The sequence below is a fragment of the Microtus pennsylvanicus genome, chromosome 8 (assembly GCF_037038515.1).
Source record: "Microtus pennsylvanicus isolate mMicPen1 chromosome 8, mMicPen1.hap1, whole genome shotgun sequence".
In the NCBI taxonomy this organism is placed as follows: Eukaryota; Metazoa; Chordata; class Mammalia; order Rodentia; family Cricetidae; genus Microtus; species Microtus pennsylvanicus.
Window position 1 is genome coordinate 7,879,213 of NC_134586.1, and position 22,824 is coordinate 7,902,036.

Consider the following 22,824-nt stretch of genomic DNA (forward strand, 5'->3'; position numbering starts at 1 on the left):
TTCGCTCTTAATTACTCACAGGAGGAGCATCCTGCCCTCTGCTTTCCTTTTTACTCTCCCTCATTTCTTTCTGTAAACAAAAAAAAAATCCCTACAGCCTTTGGAGACATTGCCTCAAAGTTTGTGTGTTTTGGAATTAGAATTGGTATTCTAACTACTCTGACTGGTTTCTCTTTTATCTCCACAGTCTGACACTAATGATGATTGGTTTAAGCCCTTTGCCTCATCAGGCACCTTCAGTCAGGGCATTTTGTAAAGTTTTTGTACTCTTTCCTTCTTGATGATGTCCTCCTCCTCCTTCTCTTCTGCAGCTGCTATTTGAGTACTAACATCTTAGATTTCATTCATATCTTGCTGTCTTTCTAATTTCATGTCTTTGAATCTCTTGGGAACTTCCCGAGAGATTTAGTTTTGTCATCCAAGCTCTTGAATGGGCTTGTCACATGTCTTATCATATCTCTAAATTTTTATTGTCAAGGACACTTCTTTACCTTGAATATCTCTTTTGAGGGGACATCTTGTTATTTTCTCAGGAATTCAGTGTCTTTCCCCTTGTGACTTTCTTTATCTGCCTCCCATGTCTCTGGCTCTTTACACGTAGCTTTTGTTTGTCTTTTACATACTGTAATAGTACTGTAATAGAGTGCCCCGCACAGATGGTTCTTGGTTATTTTTTTGCATTTAAGAAAGGACAACAACAGAAAGCTAACTAGAAATTCTGTATTCAAGTATAGAATTGGTTAATGGGAGACTTTTGTGTTTTTCGGTAGGATGAATCCACAGGTGATTGATCTGGGTTGTGATGAGTAGAACTAGGTGGTATTTGAGCTGAACTCACTGAATTTGAGCTGTCTCAGAAATGTATGTAATTTGTAGTCCCAGCCAGGAATTCTCCGCACTTACTAAAGAGGTAGAAAGTTGGCTACCCATCAGAAAGCAATGAGAGCATCATCTTCAGTGTGCAGGGTTTTAAAATAGTACATTTCCCCCTTGTCCTCTGTGTCCTCAGTTTTCCAGTTCGGATGCTCTCCTGCATGTAAGTACTTCCACTTGGAGAGATTGAGGACGAGTCTGAAGACCTAGATATGCCTTATTTCTTTGTGTGCCCAGCTGGGTCCTGAGTTAGGAATCTCTTCATGCAGCTTTCAATGGAGACCAGAACATGTCCTGTTGCTTCCTGAAGCATGTGGTCACATTTCCCTTGCCTTCTGTTCCAGTAGTCATTCTTAATTCACATCCCAGTCTCAAGATTTTATTGAGCTTAAGTAGCACACTTTCAATTTCTCATTTATGTTTTTATTATTTTTCATTATTTTGTGTTTTATATGTTATGGTGGGGAAGTGTGTGTGCTTTTATGTGAGGTCAGGAAACAACTCTCAGGAGTAGGATTTCTCTGCCTACCCTGAGGGATGCAATCTAGGTTGTCAGGTTTGTAAAATAAGCATCTGTACCCTTGGTTGCACCTGGTATCTTACAAGCCTTTTATTTTTACTTTTTGAAACAGATTCTCATGTCTCTAAGTGTGGCTTCAAACCCATTTTGCAGTTAAGGATAATCATGAACTTCTCCTCTTGCCTCTGTTTCCTGAGTGCTAGGATTATAGGCACGGTCCACTGTTTCTGGTTTTATTTTGTGCTCAGGATCAAACCCAGGATTGTTGCATTCCAGACACCGATGTAACAATTGAACAACATCCCCATATCTAGATTTCTTTATCTTTGAGAAAACGAGATTTCCTTTTTTATTTTGAAACTATTCTCTGCCATTTTATTGTCAGTTGAGGAATAAATGGACCTTGAGTAAACAACTGACCTTTAAGTAGATAATGAACTAAATAAAGGATATTTTATCTTCTCAGTTGTTTTTTAAGGGAATTAAAGTTTAGTGGATGGAATTTAAAAATTATTTCTTTACTTTTTATTCCATTCAAATCAATGTCAAGAAATATTCAACTATTACTGTGTTTTCCACCTTCTCTCAAAGGTATTCTTTGAAACTGACCTGTCCTCATGGAATCATGAATAGAAAGACATATGGCTTTGTCTACACTTCACTGGCCAACTCTGTGGGTACATTCAGGCAGTTGTTCTAAGGGAAAGTGATTCTGATTCCTGTGCTATAGTATGCAGCATAGAAATTAGCATTTTGGCATGTATAGTTTTCTATTCATGCAGAATTCAGCAGCCCACGGTTCCCTCTGGTTGTCTCTTTTTTAAAAACACCTAGAAATAAATCCAGCAAACCTACAATGGAGAGCCTTAGATGGACACATTCTCCTCTACTGATGCACTCTGCCATGTTTTTCTAGGACAAGCTGATCCTTGGTGATTTTAGCAAGTTAAATAACCAAAGATTATTAGCACTTTTGGTCCATGACACTGCACTGTCAGGGGATGGATTCTGCCATGTCTTATTATGACATGGAAATTTTTTCTTCTGTTGGAGATAATGAACACATTGGAAGATGATGTTTGTATTCTCAGAAAAGAAGGGGAGACCACAGCTCAGAGAACACAGAGCAGCTGTCTTGATTTGTTGTGTTCTTTTGTGTCTCTCTAAAGCTTTTATCTTCTCAATTTTACTTTAGTGAGTCTCTTTCTCTTCCTTGCTTTTGTTCTTTATCTCTCCCCACTGATTTCTAGGAAACAGTCATTTAGAAATCACAGAGGGGGCTGGAGAGACCCCTAAGAGCACTGGCTGCTCTTCCAGAGGTCAATCCTCAGGAATCACTGGGTGGCTCACATCCATCTATGATAGGATCTGATGCCCTCTTCTGGCAAGCAGGTATACATGCAGAGCATTCACACAGTAGACTATAAATAAGTCAAGTTCTTTTTCTGATATTGATTACTTACTTTTCTTCATTCAGGTGGTTGCTTGTAGTAGGAGGCTGCTTGCTTGTTCCTGGTTGCCCAGACCAGAAATAATCACTCAGAAACTATATCAGTTTAACCGCTGCTTGGCCTATTAGCTCCAGCCTCTTATTGGTTAGCTATTACATCTTAATTCAACCCATTTCTATTAGTCTGTGTACCGCCACGTGGCTCTGGCTTACTGACAAGATTCTGTCTGGCATCTGTCTCTGGCATGGCTACATGGTGTCTCCTGTCTCCATCTTCTTTCTCCCAGCAATTAGTTTAGTTTTCCCCACCTAGCTCTGTTCTGCCCTGCTATAGGCACAAAGCATTTTTTTTTAATTAATCAGTGGTAATCACAGAATACAGAGGGGAATCCCACATTAGTTGTTTTAAATCTTTCTTTCTTTCTTTCTTTCTTTCTTTCTTTCTTTCTCTCTCTCTCTCTCTCTCTCTCTCTCTCTCTCTCTCTCTCTCTTTCTTTCTTTCTTCTTTTTTTTTCCTTTTTATTGAGACAAGAAACCAGGCTGGTTACTAACTAACTGAATAGATGAGCCTCAAGCTTCTGAGTCTCCTCTCAAGTGCTAGGATAACAGGCATAGCTCACCACAGTCAGTTTATTCAGTCATACAGTTTAAACCTAGAGTTACCTGTCCACCCCAGTGATACAGATCTCTTTCTTTCTTTGTTTGTTTCTTCCTTCCTTTCTCTCTTTATTTCTGTATGCACGTGTGTACGTGTATTTTTGTATGCATGCATGTTGCCTCTGTGTATCTGTGTGTCTCTCTGTATGTGTACATGTGTTTACATTTGCATGGTGGGTTCAGGTGTTCACATGTAGAGATCAGAGGATCACTTCATGGAGTCACTCCTCTCCCTCCACCTTTATGTGATTTCCAAGACTGAGCTCAGGTCATCAAGCTGTACATCAAGTTCTTTACCTGCTGAGTTGTCTCTCTGGCCCTGCAATGGGATTCATGATGGTCAGAATGATTGCAGGCTCTGGATGCTGTGTTTTCAGGGAAGCAGGAGTCAGTGATCTGCAGATACTATAATTGCCTTCAAGTCCTCATGGTGAATGTTTCCTGTGTCCACACAGATATGAATATGAAACAACGATTTCATCTTCAAGCAACTTGTCCTCAAACAGCTTCTTGTGTTCAGGAAACAGAAGTCAGACCTTAATGCCAACTCATGATCCAGCAGGTGGACTGGTGCTTCCTATTGATTTCTGCTCAGGGACAGGGTCACAGAACACATTTTTATGAAGGCCTTTGAATGTGACACTGGATTTAGTAGGCACCTAAGACAAGTGAACAAACCATATTTCTCTCTTCAGGGAAGGGAGTTGTCTATAATAACACAGAACACTCTGCCTCCTGAGTTTGAATATACTTATTAAGACTCCCCTGCTTTTTAAAGTGGTATTTAGACACAAGATTTGATCTCTATGATGGGTCTAGTTTGGTTTTCTGTTGTTGTAATAAAACATGGACTAAAAGGAGTTTGTGTACCTTACAAACTGTAGCCCACCGTGATTGAAGCAAAGGCAGGAACTTGGAGAGAGAGAGAGAGAGAGAGAGAGAGAGAGAGAGAGAGAGAGAGAGCGCAAAGCAAAGAGCCCCAATGAGTCTTGTATACTGGTTTGCTCAGATATGTCTCTTATACAGCCTAGGCCAATCTTCCCACGCCTGGTACTGCCCACAGTACTGTTTGCCATATTTCATCAATTATCAAAGAAGGAAATGTCTCATAAACATTTCCACAGGCCAGTCTGATAAAGTCAGTTCTCCAACTGAGATTCCTTCTTCTCAGGTATGTCTAGTTTGTGTAATATTGACAAAATCAAGCCATCACAGTGATGCAAATAGGAAATGTAACCAGAAAAAAGCTTCCTCCAGTCATTGCTGTGCGTCAGATATGCCATTGGAAAGCAGGTGTCTATGTCACAGCTCAGAATTCCTGGGAGTTTTTCCTTCAGTCTCCTTTTCCCTCTTTAACACAGATATTGCATTTCAACCACACAGTGGTTCCCTTACTTTCTATGGGCTCATGCACTGTGGCCCTGGCTCCTGCCCTTCATATACTGTGTTAGTAACTTTCCCATCACTGTGATCAAAATCTCAGACATCTCAAAGGAGGAAAGGTTTGTTTTCACTCACTGTTTTACGCTTCAGCCCATGATCACCCTGCCCCATGTTTATGGACATGAGTGTTGGCTGATGCTCTTCTTCATTTCCTGGTGTAAGGGGGAAACAGGAAACAAAATGCAGGAAGTGGTGGGAGATAGTCTCTGTGGACATGTCACCCCAATGAACAGCTTTCTCTCATTAGGGTCACCTCTTACCTTTCATTACTTCCCAATAGCGCCAGTCTCATGACTCCATCAGCAGATTAGTCCATTGATGGTTATGTCAGCCATAGTGACCTGTCTTTGTATATGCCTCCGAGACAGAGTCAGATGTTGTGGATAAGTACTCACTGTATGTCCTTGTTGCTTTTCTTTGTTTTTGATGGAGCACCATGACCAAGGGAACTTATACAAGGAAGAATTTATTGATGATTATGGTTATAGCGCAGTGGTTCTCACCCCTACTAATGCTGGGACTCTTTAGTACTATTCCTCGTGTTGTTATGGACCCCAGCTATAAATTATTTTCATTGCTACTTCATAACTTTAATTTTTCAAATGTTTTAAATTATAGCGTTTATCTATGTTTTTAGATGGTTTAAGCTGACTTCTATAAAAGGGTCCTTGTACCCGCAAAGGAGTCATGAGCCACAGGTTGAGAACCACTGTTCTAGTGGGATGAGAATCAATCATGGCAGGGAGAATGACAGCAGGAGCAAGAAATTAGAAGCTCTCACCTCAACTATAAGCACAAGGCAGAGAATGCAAACTGGGATAGAGGGTGAGGCTTTAATCTCTTGAAACTCATCTTCAGTAACATTTTTCCTCCACGTTCCCCAAATACCATCACCAACCGGAGACTAAATGTTTCATACCACAGCCTTTTGGGGATATTTCAGTTCAGAGTACCACACCATTCTTACAGAGAGCCTGATTGGTTCCCAGCACTAACATCAGTTTTATACAATCCCTGTCAATTCAATTCTGGAGAATTGGGTGACCTCTTCTAGCCCTCTTGGATACCTACACACAGAAGGTGCACATATGATCATAAACGTCTGTACACACATTTACATAAACCTTTAAAAATTATTTTTAAAGTCACACATGCCAAAGGACCCAACACATCTTCTCAACATTCAGTCTGGGACTGTGTCAGCATGATCACCTCAGGCCAGAAATTCTCCATTTTAAGCTAGATCCATTCCACAGAATTTTCAGCAGTCTACAATGTTTAGATTGTCACTGTTCTCAGAGAGTCTGTAGAAAAAAAAATAAGAGAGTCAAAGAGTAGCCATCTCTAAAGCTCTGAGCCACAGAAACCTAAGCAAACACCATGAAGCAATGACCTCCATGCTAGCTTGTTCTCACTTCCTGAACTGACCTTTGGAAATCCACCCCTTGTGCTCCTTGCATATTGGTGGATAAGTTAAAAATCTCCTCATGTACAGAGCACCAAGAAAGTACTTGAGTCTTCCAGTGTCTGATGTTTTCACTTCTGCCTTAGAAAAGGGTCGAGAGTCTCCTTGTGATCTGTAGATAGAAATCATCATGCTTATCAAAGATAAGAATCTGAATACATAGAAATGAAAGCTGATTTTACTTTAATCAGACATAAGTAAGAATTAGACCTCATGACCCTGTTGTGTTTAAGACATTTATGGGTCAGCCCCTGACCTATCCGCAGCTCAGAGTACATTGTCCTTCACGTCCCTGAAAACACAATGCCAAGCTTCCCTAGGGAGTGGAAGTTTATTTAGCTTAGAACAAACTTGGAAGGTGTGTGCAAACCTTCAAAGATTTCTCCTTTTGCCTTTCAAGTCCAGTTGGCCTAGTTTGAGTTATTCTACTAGTTATCTGCTACTCGATTCATTGGAGTATTGGATTGATAGCAAAAGATAAAAAAAAACTCTCAAAATATGATTAATACTCAGTTAAAATATTTAGTTTCTACAATGTAATTCAACTTCCATCAGTCTTCTCTGTGTTTTGACAGTACAGCAACAATTGTCAGAGACATATGCACATGCATGCTTTGTTTTCCTTCCTCAAAGCTGTGGAGAAATGAGGCAGTGCACACATGAACCTACTGGGTCCATTGATTTGTGGAAAACTGAGTCCCTGATGTGAAGAAAAGTCCCAATTCTTTCTCTTTTCCTATTTCTTTAGTGTAAATTCCCACAACCAACGTGTTGTCACTAAACATGGAATTGGGAAGAGGTATTTATCTGTAGAGTCATCTTTTCACCCAAGTGGGAAATGTTTCCAGCATAGCACTTATTCTTCCAAAGTAAGTAGTAGGGGTGACTTACAGATTCAGACAGCATAGTAAGTAAGGCAAGTCACTGACTGGTCACCTGGGCTTGTCACCTGAGAAAGGCTTACAGAAATTTTTGAATTAATTGTCAATAACACTTGACTGTCAAAATATTCGCTAATTTTATCTTTTTTTCATGCAGAGTGTGTGAAGGAAATTAAATCATTAATGTGGATATATGTAGTGGTGGGAAATATTATCCGTGGAATTGGTGAAACTCCCATCATGCCCTTGGGTATTTCTTACATTGAAGATTTTGCCAAATCTGAAAACTCCCCTTTATACATTGGTAAGTGTCTTAGTTAGGATTTCTATTGCTGTGATGGGACACCAAGAACATGACAACTCTTTTAAAAGAAAAACATTTTCAGAGGTTTAGTCCATCATCATCATGTTGCTGTGCGGGCAGACACGGTGCTGGCAAAGGAGCTCATATATGTTGATATCATGTTGATATGCAGGGAAGTAGACTGTCCTGCTGGGCATCTTAAGTGTATATGAGACCTCAAAGCTCACCTCCACAGTGACACACTTCATCTAACAAGACCATACTGACTCCAACAAGGCCACACTTTCTAATAGTGCTACTCCCTTTGGGAGCCATTTTCTTTTAAACTGCCACAGTAAGTTTGAAAATTAACTGTTCTGAGAGGGTAGAGATCAATCATTGATCTGAATGCCTTGTGGTTTCCAGAACCATGAGCAGAGTTCATAAGATTGTTCAATGGGAGAATTAAATGATAGCTCTAGACAAACTACTTCATCAAGTTACTTCTCACTATTGGAGATCCATCTGATTCTGCGGACCCGATACTCCTGTGATGCTGCTGCACTACCTTTAAACCACTAGAGATTCACCAATATTTCCTGGAAAGTCTTCCATAAATCCAATAATTTTTTATCTATTCCTTTGCTCTTAGGTTCTCATTATTTCATCTATAAGTTATTATGACTTCAGTATTGGCCATTTTCTGTCTGTAGTATTTTAAAATATAGTTTTGCATTTTTAACTCTCTCTCTCTCTGATACATGATTAATAAAAACTCAGAGACTAAAATTGGGTTTCAGCCTGAAGACCCCAAAAGCAAAGCAGTCAATCACTGGCTTTTATCTCGACCTCAGTCCAAAATGGTGTTCCTGCCTCCAGGAATCGCAGAATGAGACAGAGACTGAGAGCTGGCTCCTCTCATTTTATAATCCTCTCTAAGGCTGGAATTAAAGGTTTGGACCACTGGAATTAAAGGGATAAACTGCCCAGTTTCTATAACCAACTAGGGCTACTGGGATTAAAGGTGTATGTTACCACTGCCTAATCTGTAAAACTGACCAACGTGTTGTTTTCCTCTTAAATCTTCAAGCAAGATTTATTTATTAAAATACAATTGATTAAAATGCCACTATTGTCTCTCTCTCTCTCTCTCTTTCTCTCTCTCTCTCTCTCTCTCTCTCTCTCTCTCTCTCTCTCTCCCTCTTTTCCCATAAGTATGCATGTCATGTCAATTTGTATTAAATTATGGTGATCAGAAGACAGCTTTTAGTAGTTGGCCTGGGGACTGAACTGGAATCTTTGGGCCAGGTTTAATGCACAAGGGCCTTTGCCGTCTGTAAACAGAGACTGTGGTTTTGTTTCCTGGCCACTCAGACCTGAATAGTCACACAAAACTATATTAATTACAATACTGTTTGGTTAGCGGCTCAGGCATATTTCTAGCTAGCTCTTACATCTTAAATTAACCCATTTCTATTAGTCTATGGAAAGCCACATGGCTGTGGCATTACCTCATTTTCTGTATGTCTTGTTTACTTGGTGGTTGGCTGATGTTTGCTTGACTCTGCCTACTCTCTCTATATATTTCTGTTTGGATTTTTCACCTGGTTTTACTCTGCTAAGCCACTGGCAAATCTGAAAAGTTTTATTCATAAAAGCAACACATATACTGAAGGACATCCTTCAGCCATCTGCCTGGCTTTGCAGTGTTTTTCTCTTGTTGTATTCTCATAGATAGTCTTTCAGTTTAAGCTTCACCAAACATGGCTTTAATCATGTCTTCTCAGCCATGTTCACCAAGTGATTTTTTATTTTCCTTCTGTTCTCTTTTACTACTTGGGGCTTTGCATCCTGCTTCTCTATGAAGTTAATGATACAGTTTCCTTCCTTTTAGCCTCTCAGCCTATACAGGGATCTTAATAGTTTTGACAAATATCCACGTTCATTTTCTTGATATTACTACTTGAAGTTATCATAGAAACCTTACGCATCTCCTAAGTAATATCCCCCAACATGCTGCCCAGCTGTATGATCTCCCAGACTCTGAACATTGACAGGATGTCAAAGATGGAGAATGGTTCTTCTTCTGGATTGGGACTCCCTAAAAGACCTTCAGGTTCCAAGCTGCCCATGGAGGTCATGTTGATGTCTATGGTCCCTCCTGCCACCTGTGGCCATGTTGATGTCTATGGTCCCTCCTGCCACCAAGGGCTACGATGTTTTCCATGTTTTTCCTGTAGCCAGGGTCCCTGTGGATGCCTGTGGCCTGCATTACCACTAAAGGCCATGTGGATATCGATGGGCCTTGTTGCTGCAGGAGGCTGCATGATGGTGTCTGTGATCCATGTTGCTGTCCAAGGCCATGTGATGTCCATTGTCTGTGCTTCTGCTATTAGCCATGTTGATGTTTGTGGTCTGTGTTACCTACTGAAGTCATGTTGGTGTCCTTGGCTCATGTTACCTCTGGTCATATTGCTGTCTGTGGCCTGTGCTGCCACTGAGGGTCATGATGGTGTCTGTGTTCCATGCTTCTTCTGAGAGCTATGTTGTTTATGATTGTGATCTGTGCTACCATGGTAAACTATATAGAAGCTGATGATCCACTGTTGTGTGAACTCTAATTGGTCTTAACAGTAATAAAAAAAACCTGAGTCAGATATTAAGGAGTGAAAGTTGAAAGCTCAGAGAAGCAGAACAGCCAGGCACTACCTCTATGAAATCCTCAAACAAAATGGGGTATCTTGTTTCTACAAATTCCCAGACTGAATGCCTTGAGTTCCTATCTTCTCTTGCTTTATATTTGTCTCTCTGCTGAGCCATATTCCTCTGTCTCTAGTCCCTAGTGCCGGGATTAAAGACATATGACTCCCAAGCACTGGGATTAAAGGTGTGAGCCACAACCGCTTGAATCTCTTTCTCTTTTAGACTGGATCAATCTTGTATAACCCAGGGTAGCCTTGAATTCACAGAGATCCACCTGCCTTTGCCTCCCAAGTGCTGTGATTAAGGGTGTGTGCCATCACTGCCAGGCCTCTATGGCTAACTAATGTGGCTAATTCTACTCTGATCTTCAGGCAAGCTTTATTTGTTAAAGCACAAACAAAACATCACCACAATCCATGCTGCCACAGACTATACAGGGTAAGAAAGCTTCTTTTTCATTGGTGTTGATGGCTGCAGACTCACAGTTGAGAATGAGAGACACAGAAGACTTCTGTGACAATCTCTTTTCCCTAGAACTACCCCTCCCCCAAAAGAAGAGCAACAGTCTAAAGAGGAAGCCATTGAAGAAGACTCTTAAAATCTGTGATAGGGATCCTGAAGTGTAGCTCTTCAGTCAATGGGTTCTGGCAGGGATAGGGGTGATGGTTGTACTTCGGATGACCTGAAGACCCAAATCCATGCCCTGCCTCGGTAGGGTCCCATTAGAATTCAGTGGTGCCCTCTGTGAAACAAGTCTGCCACACATGAGCTTCTGGGAAACATTCTATATTGAAACAATGGGAACTTCTTTCCTAATATTATAGAAACCAGTACATGTACATGCAGCACAGATATGTGCATGTAACAACTATGTAAGTATAAGATATAGACCAAAATTAATTTTTATATGTTTAATATAAAAGTATTTGAGGTAGTGGGAGAATGTAGCTCACATGTAGAACATTTGCTTAGACTATTGGATTTGCTATCCAACTGTGCAAAGGAAGGAAAAGAAATCTAATATTAGAAACAATTCAATCTTAAGGCTTTTTTTTTGTGTGTGTGTAAGCAAATTTAAGTGTGGTCATGTAACTTCCTGTCTTTGTTTACTTCCAGGGATTTTAGAAACAGGAATGATCATCGGCCCTTTGATTGGACTTATGTTGGGATCCTTCTGTGCAAAACTTTATGTAGACACTGGGTCTGTGAATATAGGTAACACAATACATTTTATTTATACAGTCCATTTGCTAGAATGCAAAAGAATGTTCCAGATTGCTACACACTGCCTCCTTTGATCTTCAGTTAGAGAAATTATCACTACTTGCAGACCTAAGAGAAATGTGGTAAGGATAAAATGTCACCTTCTGAACAAAAGTTCACCATTCTCCCACCAGCCTGCAGCCGTATGTTTGGTCTCAGATTTACTTACATAGGTTTTTCTCAATGAAGCAGTCACTGTAGTTAACAAAACAGATCTGCTATGTGACAAGCACCAGTTTGTAAAGTTTTACAAGACAGACAGAAGTACTCATTTACTGCTGGAAAATATACACCTACACTGCTAAATAAAAATTAGTTAATATTTTAAAGCACTCACAAACCATAAAGGAACTGAATACAGTGTGATGTTTTATCAGAGCTACAAGCAGTAATGACTATGTGTGTGTGTGTGTGTGTGTGTGTGTGTGTGTGTGTATGACTGTGTGTTTGTATGCAATGTGTGAGGGTGCCTGCTGAGGTCAGAAGAGGGCTTCAGATGACCTGAAATCAGAGTTACAGGCAGTAGTGAGTCCCCATGTGGGTGGTAGGAATAGAACTCAGGACCTCTGCAAGAGCAGCAATAACTCTTAGCCACTGAACTGTTTCTCCAGTCCAACTTCTTCACCCACTGTGATGTTTTGAGATATGAATATATCAAGTTAATGCTGATATCTTAAATATGCTTCACATATTTTTTCTATTTTTTTAAGTAAAGTTTTAGCTATTATGCCATGTAGCAATTCAGAACTTTTTCTTCTTACTTAATTTCAACTTCACTTAATTGATCAACCTCAGACACTATTTCTATAGGTCTGAATTAGCCCAGGGGGTAGCAGATGCTTGTAATCCCAGCATTTAGGAAGCAGAGGCAGATAATGACAAGCTCAAGGCCCAAATAAGAGGAATAACTAAGGTGTGATGGGTTTAACATGATATAAAATTTTGTGTTTAGATGGATTATGATTTTAATAATTTTCTACAGTTTACCCAGGAAGGAATGATGCAAGCTAACAAAATATTTGTATTTTTCCACAGATGACCTGACCATAACTCCCACTGATACACGCTGGGTCGGTGCTTGGTGGGTCGGCTTTTTGATCTGTGCAGGAGTGAATATCCTGACCAGCATTCCCTTTTTCTTTTTTCCCAAAACACTCCCAAAGGAAGGATTAGAGGATAATGCAGATGTGACTAAAAGCGACAAAGAAGAGAAACACCAAGAAAAAGCCAAGGAGGAAAAACGTGGAATCACTAAAGGCAAACAGGAAAAACTTAACCCCTGTATTTGGTTTAGATGGGTCTGCAGGTGGTGGAGTATGTGTCTTCTGTGCTGAGTTAAGATGGTTTGTCACTAAGGTTCCCTACTCAGACGCCTTAAACTTCTTCCCAAGTTATTGCTTGGAAACAAATCACATAATTTGTAAACAGCACACCTTAGATTAGACTTTATGGAAAATTCATCAATCTGGACACTCAATTGAGCAAATACAATTTCCCCTTCTGTTTTGAAAAGCCCATTTTACACAAAATGTTAGTTCCAGTTAAAAGACATGAATAACCAGAAATTCAGCCTAAACATAATGTGAGAGAAATATCTATGGTAACAGTGTAGTTTGATAAGAAAAATGACAGCTTAGCTGTGAGCATCTTTGAAGTTAAGGCTGGAGGAGAAATCCTGAGAGGTAGCATGATCTTCTGTATTTGAAGGTGTGTGATAGTTTACAGGAGAACTGTTCCCTAAGGAGCAGACTGCTGTAAAACAAGCAGGAATGTTATTAACCTCTGGTGCAGAGCAGTGGTGCATCTGTGAGAAGTTGAGTGGTCAACACTGCCCATTCCTGAACCTTGGCACTAATTTCCCAGCTGTGTGTATAGTATTCTCAAGAGAGCTGGGTTAGTGCAGGAGGTTAATTACATTATATTCTTGGGTTTCTGGGCTGTTCTGGTGCAGACTACTGTGGGGAGTACTTTTATTGTCAATATTGCTATTTCCTTCATTACTTATAACATATTTGATGTTATAATGGGCAATGAACAACTGCACATTTGCCATAAGCTCTATGGACCACAGCTGAAGAGCCAGTCACTGGCATCCAGTTCAGAGCCTTGAACATTCTCAGAATCTTGATCATATTAATGATTCTCCTGAGAGCACTAATACTGATTATTTTTGTGCCACTGTGTGGTCTGCCAGATCAACATAACTAATTTAAGTTTTTATCTTCTGTATATCCTGACCACACTTTTCCCTTCCTCCCTTCCTTCAGTGCCCCCTTCTCCCAGAAGTTCTCTGTTTCCCTTCAGAAAAAAAAATCGGGCCTCCCTGGGATAGCCACTAAACATGGCATAACAAGATACAGTGAGACTAGAAACAAACCCACACATCCAGGCTACCCGAGACAACCCAGGAGGAAACAATTCATGAGAGCAGACAAAAGAATCATAGACACATGAACTCCCACAGTTAGGAGCCACACAAAAATACCAAGTGAACAGCCATAACATATATGCAGATGATCTAGTGCAGATCCATGCACGCTCTGTGATTGCTGCTTCCATCACTGTGAGCTCCCATGAGCCCTACTTAACTGAAACCTGTGGGCTGTGCTTTCCTGGTGTCCTTGGCCGTTTTGACTCTTACATTTCTTTCTCTCCCTCTTCAGCGAGCTTCCCCAAGCTCCAAGGGAAGGACCCAATGGAGACTTCCATTTGGGAGCTTTGTGTTTGCCCCCATCAGCTGATGGTGGGAAGCCTCTTTGATGATGATTTGACTAGGCACAGATTTATGAGTATCTAAGAATAACATTAGCAATTATTTTGCTGATATTTTTTCTATCATAAATCTTTAGGCATCCAGCTTCCTATTCCTATTCATCCAGGCTGTATTGAGCACAGGCTCCCACGAGTGATGTGGATCTCAAATTAGATTAGTCATTGGGTGGTGATTCTAAAAGGTACTGTTCCAGTGTCTTAACCCATCGTTCAGGTGGGATAGATGAAAGGTGAAGGATCTGTGGCTGGGTTGTGTGAGTTCCACCTCTGGAAGTCTTGCCTGTTTATAGAGGGTACCTGGTTCATACTCTGAATCGTCCTCTACTAGGAGTCTTCACTAGAATCACCTTCTATAATTCTGAACATTTCTAATGGACTCTGTTTCCACATTACCCAACCAAATGGCATCCAATTCCAGTCATTTCTCCCATGTGCTCTCCCTCTATCACCACCTCTCACCCGACCCCTCCTGTTCTTATTACCACTCACCCTTGTAGTCGATGGATGCTTGTCTATTTCTAGCTGCCCAGATCCAAAATAACCTAACAGAAGCTTATGCATATTTCTAGATAGCTCTTACATCTTAACTTAACCCATTTCTATTAATCTGTGTATCACCATGTTGGTTGTGGTCTATTGGCATCTGGCGTCTGTCTCCTGTGGTGGCTACATCGCTTCTCCCTGACTCTGCCGACTCTCTCTCTCTATCTTTCCCAGACTGTCTATATTCTAAATAATTGGCCGAAATCAGTTTTTTTATTATCCAATGGCAATAAAACATAATCATAGCATACAGAGGGGAATTCCACATCTCCTCCCCTTTTCTATCTAAATAAAAAGAAGCCATGTAGCTGCCACAGGAGACAGACATACTGGAACCTCGTCATGGTAAAGTATAAAATAATAGAAATGGGTTAATTTAAGATGTAAGAGCTAGCTAGAAATATGCTTAAGCATTGGCCAAACAGTATTGCAAATAACAGTTTTTGTGCAATTATTTCAGATCAGGGTAGCTGGGAATGAACAAGCAGCCTCCACCAACACACCCCAGTCTACTTGCAAAACTGATTCTATTTTCCCTTCCCACAGAGGTCCACTAATCCCCACTAGAGTCCCTTGTTACTTAGCCTTTCTGCATCTGTGGATTGTAGCATTATTATAATTGATTTAACAGCTAATATCTACTTGTAAGTGACTACATGCCATGCTTGTCTTCCTAAGTCTGGATTACCTCACTCAGGATGATTTTTTTCTAGTTCCATGCATTTTCCTTCAAATTTCATGATGTCATTTTTTCAAATAGGTGAGTAGTATTCCAATGCGTAAGTGTTCTGCATCTTTTTTACCTATTCTTTGGTTGAGAGACATCTAGGCTATTTGTAGTTTTTGTCTGTTATGAATAAACCTGCTTCTGTTTTTAGAGCTTTTGTGTGTACTGTTAAGTTACTAGTATGAGATTTCGCCCATTTCTTTTTGCAGCCACTTAATGCTATATAATTTCCTCTTACTACTACTTCCATTGTGTCCCGTAAGTTTGGGGTATGTTGTACGCTCATTTTCATTGACTCAAGGAAGCCTTTAATTTCTTTTTTTTTTTCTGCCTTGGCCCAGCAAGTAGTCATTCAGTAGAGAGTTGTTCAGTTTCCATGAGTTTATAGGATTTCTCTTATTTCTGTTGTTGTTGAAATCCAGCTTTAATCCATGGTGGTTTTATATGGAAGCTGGAGTTACTTTCTTGTATCTGTTGAGACTTCCTTGGTGACTGAATATGGGATCAACTTTAGAGAAAATTCTATGAAGTGCTGAGAAGCTTTATTATTTGTTTGGGTGAAATGTTCTGTAGGTATCTATTACATTTATTTGGTTCATAAATATCTTTAAGTGCCAGTATGTCTCTGTTTATCTCTTGTCTGAATGACCTCTCTTTTGGTTAGAATAGGGTATTGAAGTCTCCCAATATCAATGTGTGATAGCCAATGTGTAATTTTAACTTTAGTAGTGTTTCTTTTTACAAATATTGGTTGCCCTTGCATTTAGGGCATAGATGTTGAGAATTGAAAGATCATATTGGTGGATTTTTCCTTTGGAGGAGTATAAAGTGTCATTTCCCATCTATCTTGATTAACTTTGCTTTGAAGCCTGTTTTTCTAGATATTTTAATGGCTATACCAGCTTGTTTCTTAGGTTTATTTGCTTGAAAAATCTTTCCCAGCCCTTTACTAAGGTAGTATCTATCTTTGATGTTGAGTTATGTTTCTTGCATACAACAGAGGGTGGATCATTCTGTTAGTCTGTGTTTTTTATTGAGGGGTTGAGTCTGTTGATATTGAGAGATATCAAAGACAAATGACCATTAGGTTGTTGATGATGGTGGTGGTCATGGTATGCGTGTGTTTCCCTTCTTTTGGTTTTGCTTGGGTGAGGTGATTTATTTCCTGTGCTTTCATGGGTGTAGTTAATCTTCTTGGGTTGGAGTTTTCCTTCTAGTACCTTCTGCAGAGCTGGATTTGTGTATAAATATTGTTTAAATTTGACTCCATTTTGTTTTCTCCTTCTATGGTGATTTAAACTTTTGCTGAGTAAAATAGTCTTGGCTGGAATCTGTTGTCTCTGAGTCTACAATACATCTCTCTAACCCTTCTGGCTTTTGGAGTTTCTCTTGAAATGTAAGGTATAATTCTAATAAGTCTGCCTTTACTTTACTTGCTCTTTTATCCTTTCAGCTTTTAACATTCTTTCCTTGTTCTGTATGTTTAATGTTTTGATTATTACGTGGTGAGGCAACTTTCTTTTCTGGTCCAACTTATTTGGTGTTCTGTAAAGTTCTTTTACACATTTCCTTTTTCAGGTTAGGTAAATTTTCTTCTATGATTCTGTTAAAAATATTTTCTGAGCCTTTGATCTGGGATTCTTCTTTTTCCATTCCCATTATTCTTAGGTTTTGTCCTTTCATAGTATTCCAGACTTCCTGGATGTTTTGTGTCAGGGATTTTTTTTTTTTTAAGAATTACTATGCTCTTTAACCAATGTATCTATTTTTTCTATCATATTTCCAACACCTGAGATTCTCTCTTCCATCTCTTGTGTTCCATTGGTGATGCTTGCATCTGTAGTTCCTGTTTACTTACCTAACAAGAACCTTGGGATCCAGCCCCAAAACTCTCTTCAGGCTCAGAATGGATGCAACAACACATAAAAGGACTTTACCTGAGGGCAAACTCTCTCTCATGTGCTTTTCTGAATTAGCTTCTTTATTGTTCTGCCATTCTGCAAAATTTCCAGATTATATACACACACAATCAGCAATTCTCTGGCAATATCAAGGTTATAAGGCTTGAATTTTTCGTGGTCATAAAGCAGAAAAGAGCTGCACAAAGCAGCAACTGTCAGTTTATGGCTCTAGGGAGCCATACCTTGTAAAATGCCCCAGAGAGTCTAAGAGGTAAAAGGGTCAATTATGAGCTTCAAATATTAAGAAGGGAAAAGGAGAGCTTGTGAGCTACACTACATTCCTAAGTGTGACTAATTAAGCTAGAAGTTTGTAATCAATAAATGTAAAACAGGGGAAAATGCAGTGATGTTGTCTCCCAGTTTTCTCTCAGCTCTGCAGAACAGTAGCTGTGGGAACAGCATCAGGGTAGCCATGGCAACTGGTGTAAACTTCAGGAATAGAAGTGTGGCACCCGATCCACGTTAGCATTTTTGCCAAATATTAGCTGGCAAAATAAAATTCTTAGACTAAGAATTACATCTTTTGTCCTAAGTAGTTAGAACAAAAGGGGATCTATGGTTATATAGCACAAAATCCAGACCCTGACACTTTCCAGCTGCCCCTGCCAATTGGATGATTTTGTTCCCAGGGCACCTGTGTGAAAAGGATTAACTTTTTCTGGAGTGGGTCAAGTGATCAACAACTTTTTTCCTGTTATCTCTCAGGGTTAAAACACAAACAATTTCCTAAACTAAAATCTTGTATCAATAAACCAAAGTGAAAGTAAGCATAGAGTTAATAGCCTTTTAAGGTCAGAGTGGGGTTAACGGGGTTGTACTTCCTTATATCAGTTGAGGATGAATCCAGGACATTTGGCTCTTATCTGTTACGGCTAGAAATCAGCAGACCCAGACATGCCATAATTTCATCCTAAGGCCTATATGTGAAGGTTCCATTATGATCTTTTTAAAAGACTTTTCTCTTGCCCAAATGTCCTGTCATAAAAGATGATTGTGGGGAGCTGGATTCTAAGTTTATATCAGGAAATGGAACAGAGATTTGACTATGAGAACAAAGGAGATGACTGTGTGGCTTACGTTCACACCAGGGTCCCACAGTGTGAGGAAAAATCACCCAATACACAAGAAACATGGGAGAAATTGTGCCTAATAATTGATTAATTCACTACTGAGGTTTTTATTTTTGTGGAACAGCTGGATCAAATGATAGTTTTATTTCTAACTATTTTTTTCCATTCAAAAATTTACACTTCCTTCCCTCCTCCCATTCCCCTCCCACTCCCCCACTCCCCCTCTTCCCTCCCCCTCCCTCCTTAAGAGAGGGCAGGGAACCCTGCCCTGTGGGAAGTCCAAGGCCCTCCCCCCTCCATCCAGGCATAGGAAGCTTTGCATCCAAATAGACTAGGGTCCCAAAAAGCCAGTACAAGCAGTAGAAACAAGTCCCAGTGCCCTTATCTTTGGCTTCTCAGTCAGCCCCCCTTGTCAGCCACATTCAGAGAGTCCGGTTTGACCGCATGCTCATTCAGTCCCAGTCCAGCTGCATTTGGTAAGCTCCCATTAGAACAGGCACACTGTCTCAGTGGGGTGAGGTTTTGGAATGGTCCCATTGTAGAGGGGAGTGCTATGGCTTCACACGGGATCAACAGCAAGAACAGCTGCTATTCTAAAGGCTGTATTCTCAAGGCCTTGTGTCCGAGCTTATCTCCATCAGAATGCATATTTCTGGTGGGCTGGCCTTCTAAAGTGTCAGCCGAAATTTCACTGCATAATCCTGCAGACCACAGCACTTACCTATATTTTTCACTTCAAGAACTCCCTCTGTTTGTGTTTTCTTTATTGTTTCTATTTCCACCTTGGGTCATTTTCTTTAACTCTTTCCTCCACTCCCGGCTTTCCTTAAGGGACTTACTCATTTCCTTTAAATTTTGATTTTCTTTTCTTTTTCTTTTCTTGATTTTCTTAAGGGATTTATTTCCCCTAAGGACCTCAATCATCTTCATAAATTTGCTTTTAACATCATTTTTCTGAGCTTCTGCTACATTGAAATATTTGAGGCTTGCTGTATTAGGATAGCTGGCCTCTGGTGATATATTTCCTTGGCTGTTTTTTCTTATGTCTTATACTGACAGCTGGGCATCTAGGTTTGGGTAATTGTGGGTCTAAGTGATGATTTTGAAGTTCTCTGTTGAATGGGTGTTTTATTGCTTGGTTTCAGTTTACTCTCTTGTCTTCTGGTCAGTGTGACCTGTGGTTGAGATGGGGGTGTCTCTGCCTGAGTTGGGGACTGGACTTCTGTCAGCTGGAATGGTGTCTGGTAGAGAAGAGAGTCTTTGCCCAGTTGGTGGCTGAAGCGTGGTGAAGTCAAGGGAGGGTGGTGGACGTTGGGGATGGGCTTGGGTGGGGCACTGGGAGCCAATTCAGAGATTTGAAAATTCTGAGAATCATGCTCATTTAATGTTTCTCCTAAAACAACTAATATTGATTATTATGCACAATTGCATGATCAGCCCGGCCAACCTAATTTTTAAAACTGGGAAAGAAGTTGGCATAATGTAGACAATCAATATGAATTGTGGAGATGCCATTAGTAGGTTGAAGATATCAACAAACATGAGAGACTCCAAAAGCTCCTGGGAATTCTGATTATAACCCTCTCATTCATAAAGATGATTTTGCCACTAGGGTTTACTTTTTTATTAAACTGCTCTGATTCTACTTCTAAGTCATTCTTTTTTAATACTTCACTTTCTAAAATTTTAGGTGATTTATAAAGAATAGTATAAAATTAGAAAATCAACACAGGAAACATGAAGATAGGAAAAGGAAAGAGACTGTTAAGTGTGAAGCTCATTATCTTTGATCAGATCCAGTCCATTTACTAGAGACAGGCTATGAACTTGACTCTCAGCTTTATAAACAGGGAGGAGTTCTAGGTAAGCAAGTTGGATGGTGTTTGACATACACTGAGTTATACGTTCCATACAGTGAGACTCTTGTATTGGGATGTTTGAAGATATCACCAGGTAGTTCTAATGCATATCCTGTTGTGAAGTCCAGCAGGAATGCTGAGGTTGGGAAAGCCAGAGCATGATTAGGAGCCTTCCTAGGTTTTTGAGCTTATCTGTTCTTGCACAAAGGATTGATAGTATCAGTCTTTGACCTCAAATGTCATCAATGATAGTCCCTTGTAGAATCGAGAGAAAAGACTTGTCATTCAATAGTGAACGTAGGGTATTAATAGAGGGAAAAGAAAGAAAAGGAAATGAAAGAGTGTGACCATAGATATGATTCCATTTTCTTATAGTTTTCTGATTCTTGCATAGCCAGTTGTGTTACTAACTTCCAGAAGCAACTTAAAAATTGATATAGAACTTTAGACCCAAGGGATAAAGATTTATCAAATGCCTTTGTGATACAGCACAGAATTTGTGAGATGATTTTAGGAGAACACTGGATACAACATTCAAAGCAAAGTTACCTTGATGGTCTTGACACTCTCTTGTTTCAGATTTCTTGCCATTCATGAAGAGCCTCTCCTGCAATCCAATTTACATGCTTTTCATCCTTATAAGTGTGCTCCAGTTCAACGCATTTATCAATTCATTTACCTTCATGCCTAAATACCTGGAACAGCAATATGGAAAATCAACTGCAGAGATAGTCTTTCTCATAGGTATGAAGTCTCATGATTTCTTCAGCAGCACATCTCCCTCCCACAAGGACATGATAAGCAGTCAGATAATGCAACTAGGAAGCTACAACGAAATAGAAATCTGTTAGGTTATTCTTGCAAATGTCTTCTCTCTAGTCTCCAGGCAAATTAAGAAAGGATAGGGAAAGGAAGAGGCCAGAAATATCCTCTCTCTTCTCTCTCCAATCAGAATGGAAATCATCATTGTTAGGGAAAACTTGGGGGATGCTCATATCATTCAATTTTCAAGAGACAATATGTTAATTCAAAGAGGAATACAGAATTAGCTCTCAGGATTCTGTGTATTACTCCCAGATTTTGCTTCTGGACGTCAATTCTTGCCTTCCACATTATTACTAATTTAACCACTTGATCCCATGGTGGTTTGTGGATTCTGTGCAGCCACACTCCCCTAAACCAGGGTTCCTACCCAACTTGGGATTTTCCTGTTTTTTTTTTTCTCCTGATAACTGTTGATCATGGACTGATGGTATCCAGAATTCTGTGGAAATCCAAATCCCAGTCCTTACCTTCAGATGGATAAAATTAAATGTAGTGGTACATGACTGCAAACAATGCTCTAAATTCTTCCAAGTTTTGGGTATGATGTTGTATGAATGCAACCTACCTGGGATTTCCTCCTCTCTTTTCTTTTGTTCCTTTGATTTTTTATTTGGGGAAGGAACATTAGAGAGGAAGAATAATGGACACCGCCAACAATGCATGAAATGCTCTGCACTTGGTAATCAGGGACTTATCAGTCACCCGCTAAATCACCCTGGGCTGAGTCAAACTCCCAAGACAGAGTGGAAAGAAATACATGAAATATCTTTTATCATATACATGTGTGTGATACTTATATATATATACAATCTGCTGCAATGATTTAATAAATGGCAATAGTCTCTTTTAAAGTGACATTATGGGACATTTGAAAATCTCCTTTGATTTAATATATAAGCCTGTAGGGGTTAGGATCACTGAATATTATAGCTAAATAGTTTCTTAAGTAAGATGTGTTAGGCAGATTGATAACATTTATTTTTATGCTGTCTTTTAAAAATACTATTTTACTCGTGTCTATAGGTCTTTATAATTTACCTCCAATATGTGTCGGATATTTAATTGGTGGCTTGATTATGAAGAAGTTCAAGATTACTGTCAAGAAAGCTGCCTACATAGCGTTCTGCCTATCCCTGACTGAGTACCTTCTATCTTTCTTTAACTTCATGATGGCCTGTGATAATTTCCCAGTTGCCGGCTTAACCACCTCTTATGAAGGGTATGTATCTTCCTAATGAAGATCACCATATTTTTACAATGGCTAGTCCATTTTCATCAAGGATTGTGTATGACAAGATCAGTTTATTACTGTAAGCAGTGGTCTAGGCTTTCTTGTATTTTTCTTCCACTCATAATTCCTATATTGGTCCACATAAGTTGCAAGTCTATTAAAGAGGTCTGGGGACCACCAGTGAGTCAGTTTATGATTCTATATGCATATACATGGTCACCATGGTGATAGTGTAGTCTGCTTTAAAGTGTAATAAAGAAAAATAACCAAGAGCTTAGTAGCATAAATTATCGATATT

The 22,824-nt window shown here is 39.7% G+C and overlaps 2 protein-coding genes across 3 annotated transcripts in view; one reads left to right on the forward strand and one right to left on the reverse strand.

The window, feature by feature from the left end:
* Window positions 1–22,824, reverse strand: part of Slco1b3 (solute carrier organic anion transporter family member 1B3) — a 1,042,880-nt gene that overhangs the window by 442,531 nt on the left and 577,525 nt on the right. The window lies entirely within an intron of this gene.
* LOC142855848 (solute carrier organic anion transporter family member 1A5) overlaps window positions 1–22,824 on the forward strand; it is an 83,468-nt gene that overhangs the window by 49,851 nt on the left and 10,793 nt on the right. For both annotated transcript variants that reach the window (XM_075982372.1, XM_075982373.1), the window contains exons 6-11: window positions 3,956–4,062; window positions 7,447–7,593; window positions 11,392–11,490; window positions 12,574–12,795; window positions 21,050–21,214; window positions 22,319–22,514. In XM_075982372.1, coding sequence (XP_075838487.1) covers window positions 3,956–4,062; window positions 7,447–7,593; window positions 11,392–11,490; window positions 12,574–12,795; window positions 21,050–21,214; window positions 22,319–22,514 — 936 coding nt within the window. The remainder of the gene's footprint in view (window positions 1–3,955; window positions 4,063–7,446; window positions 7,594–11,391; window positions 11,491–12,573; window positions 12,796–21,049; window positions 21,215–22,318; window positions 22,515–22,824) is intronic.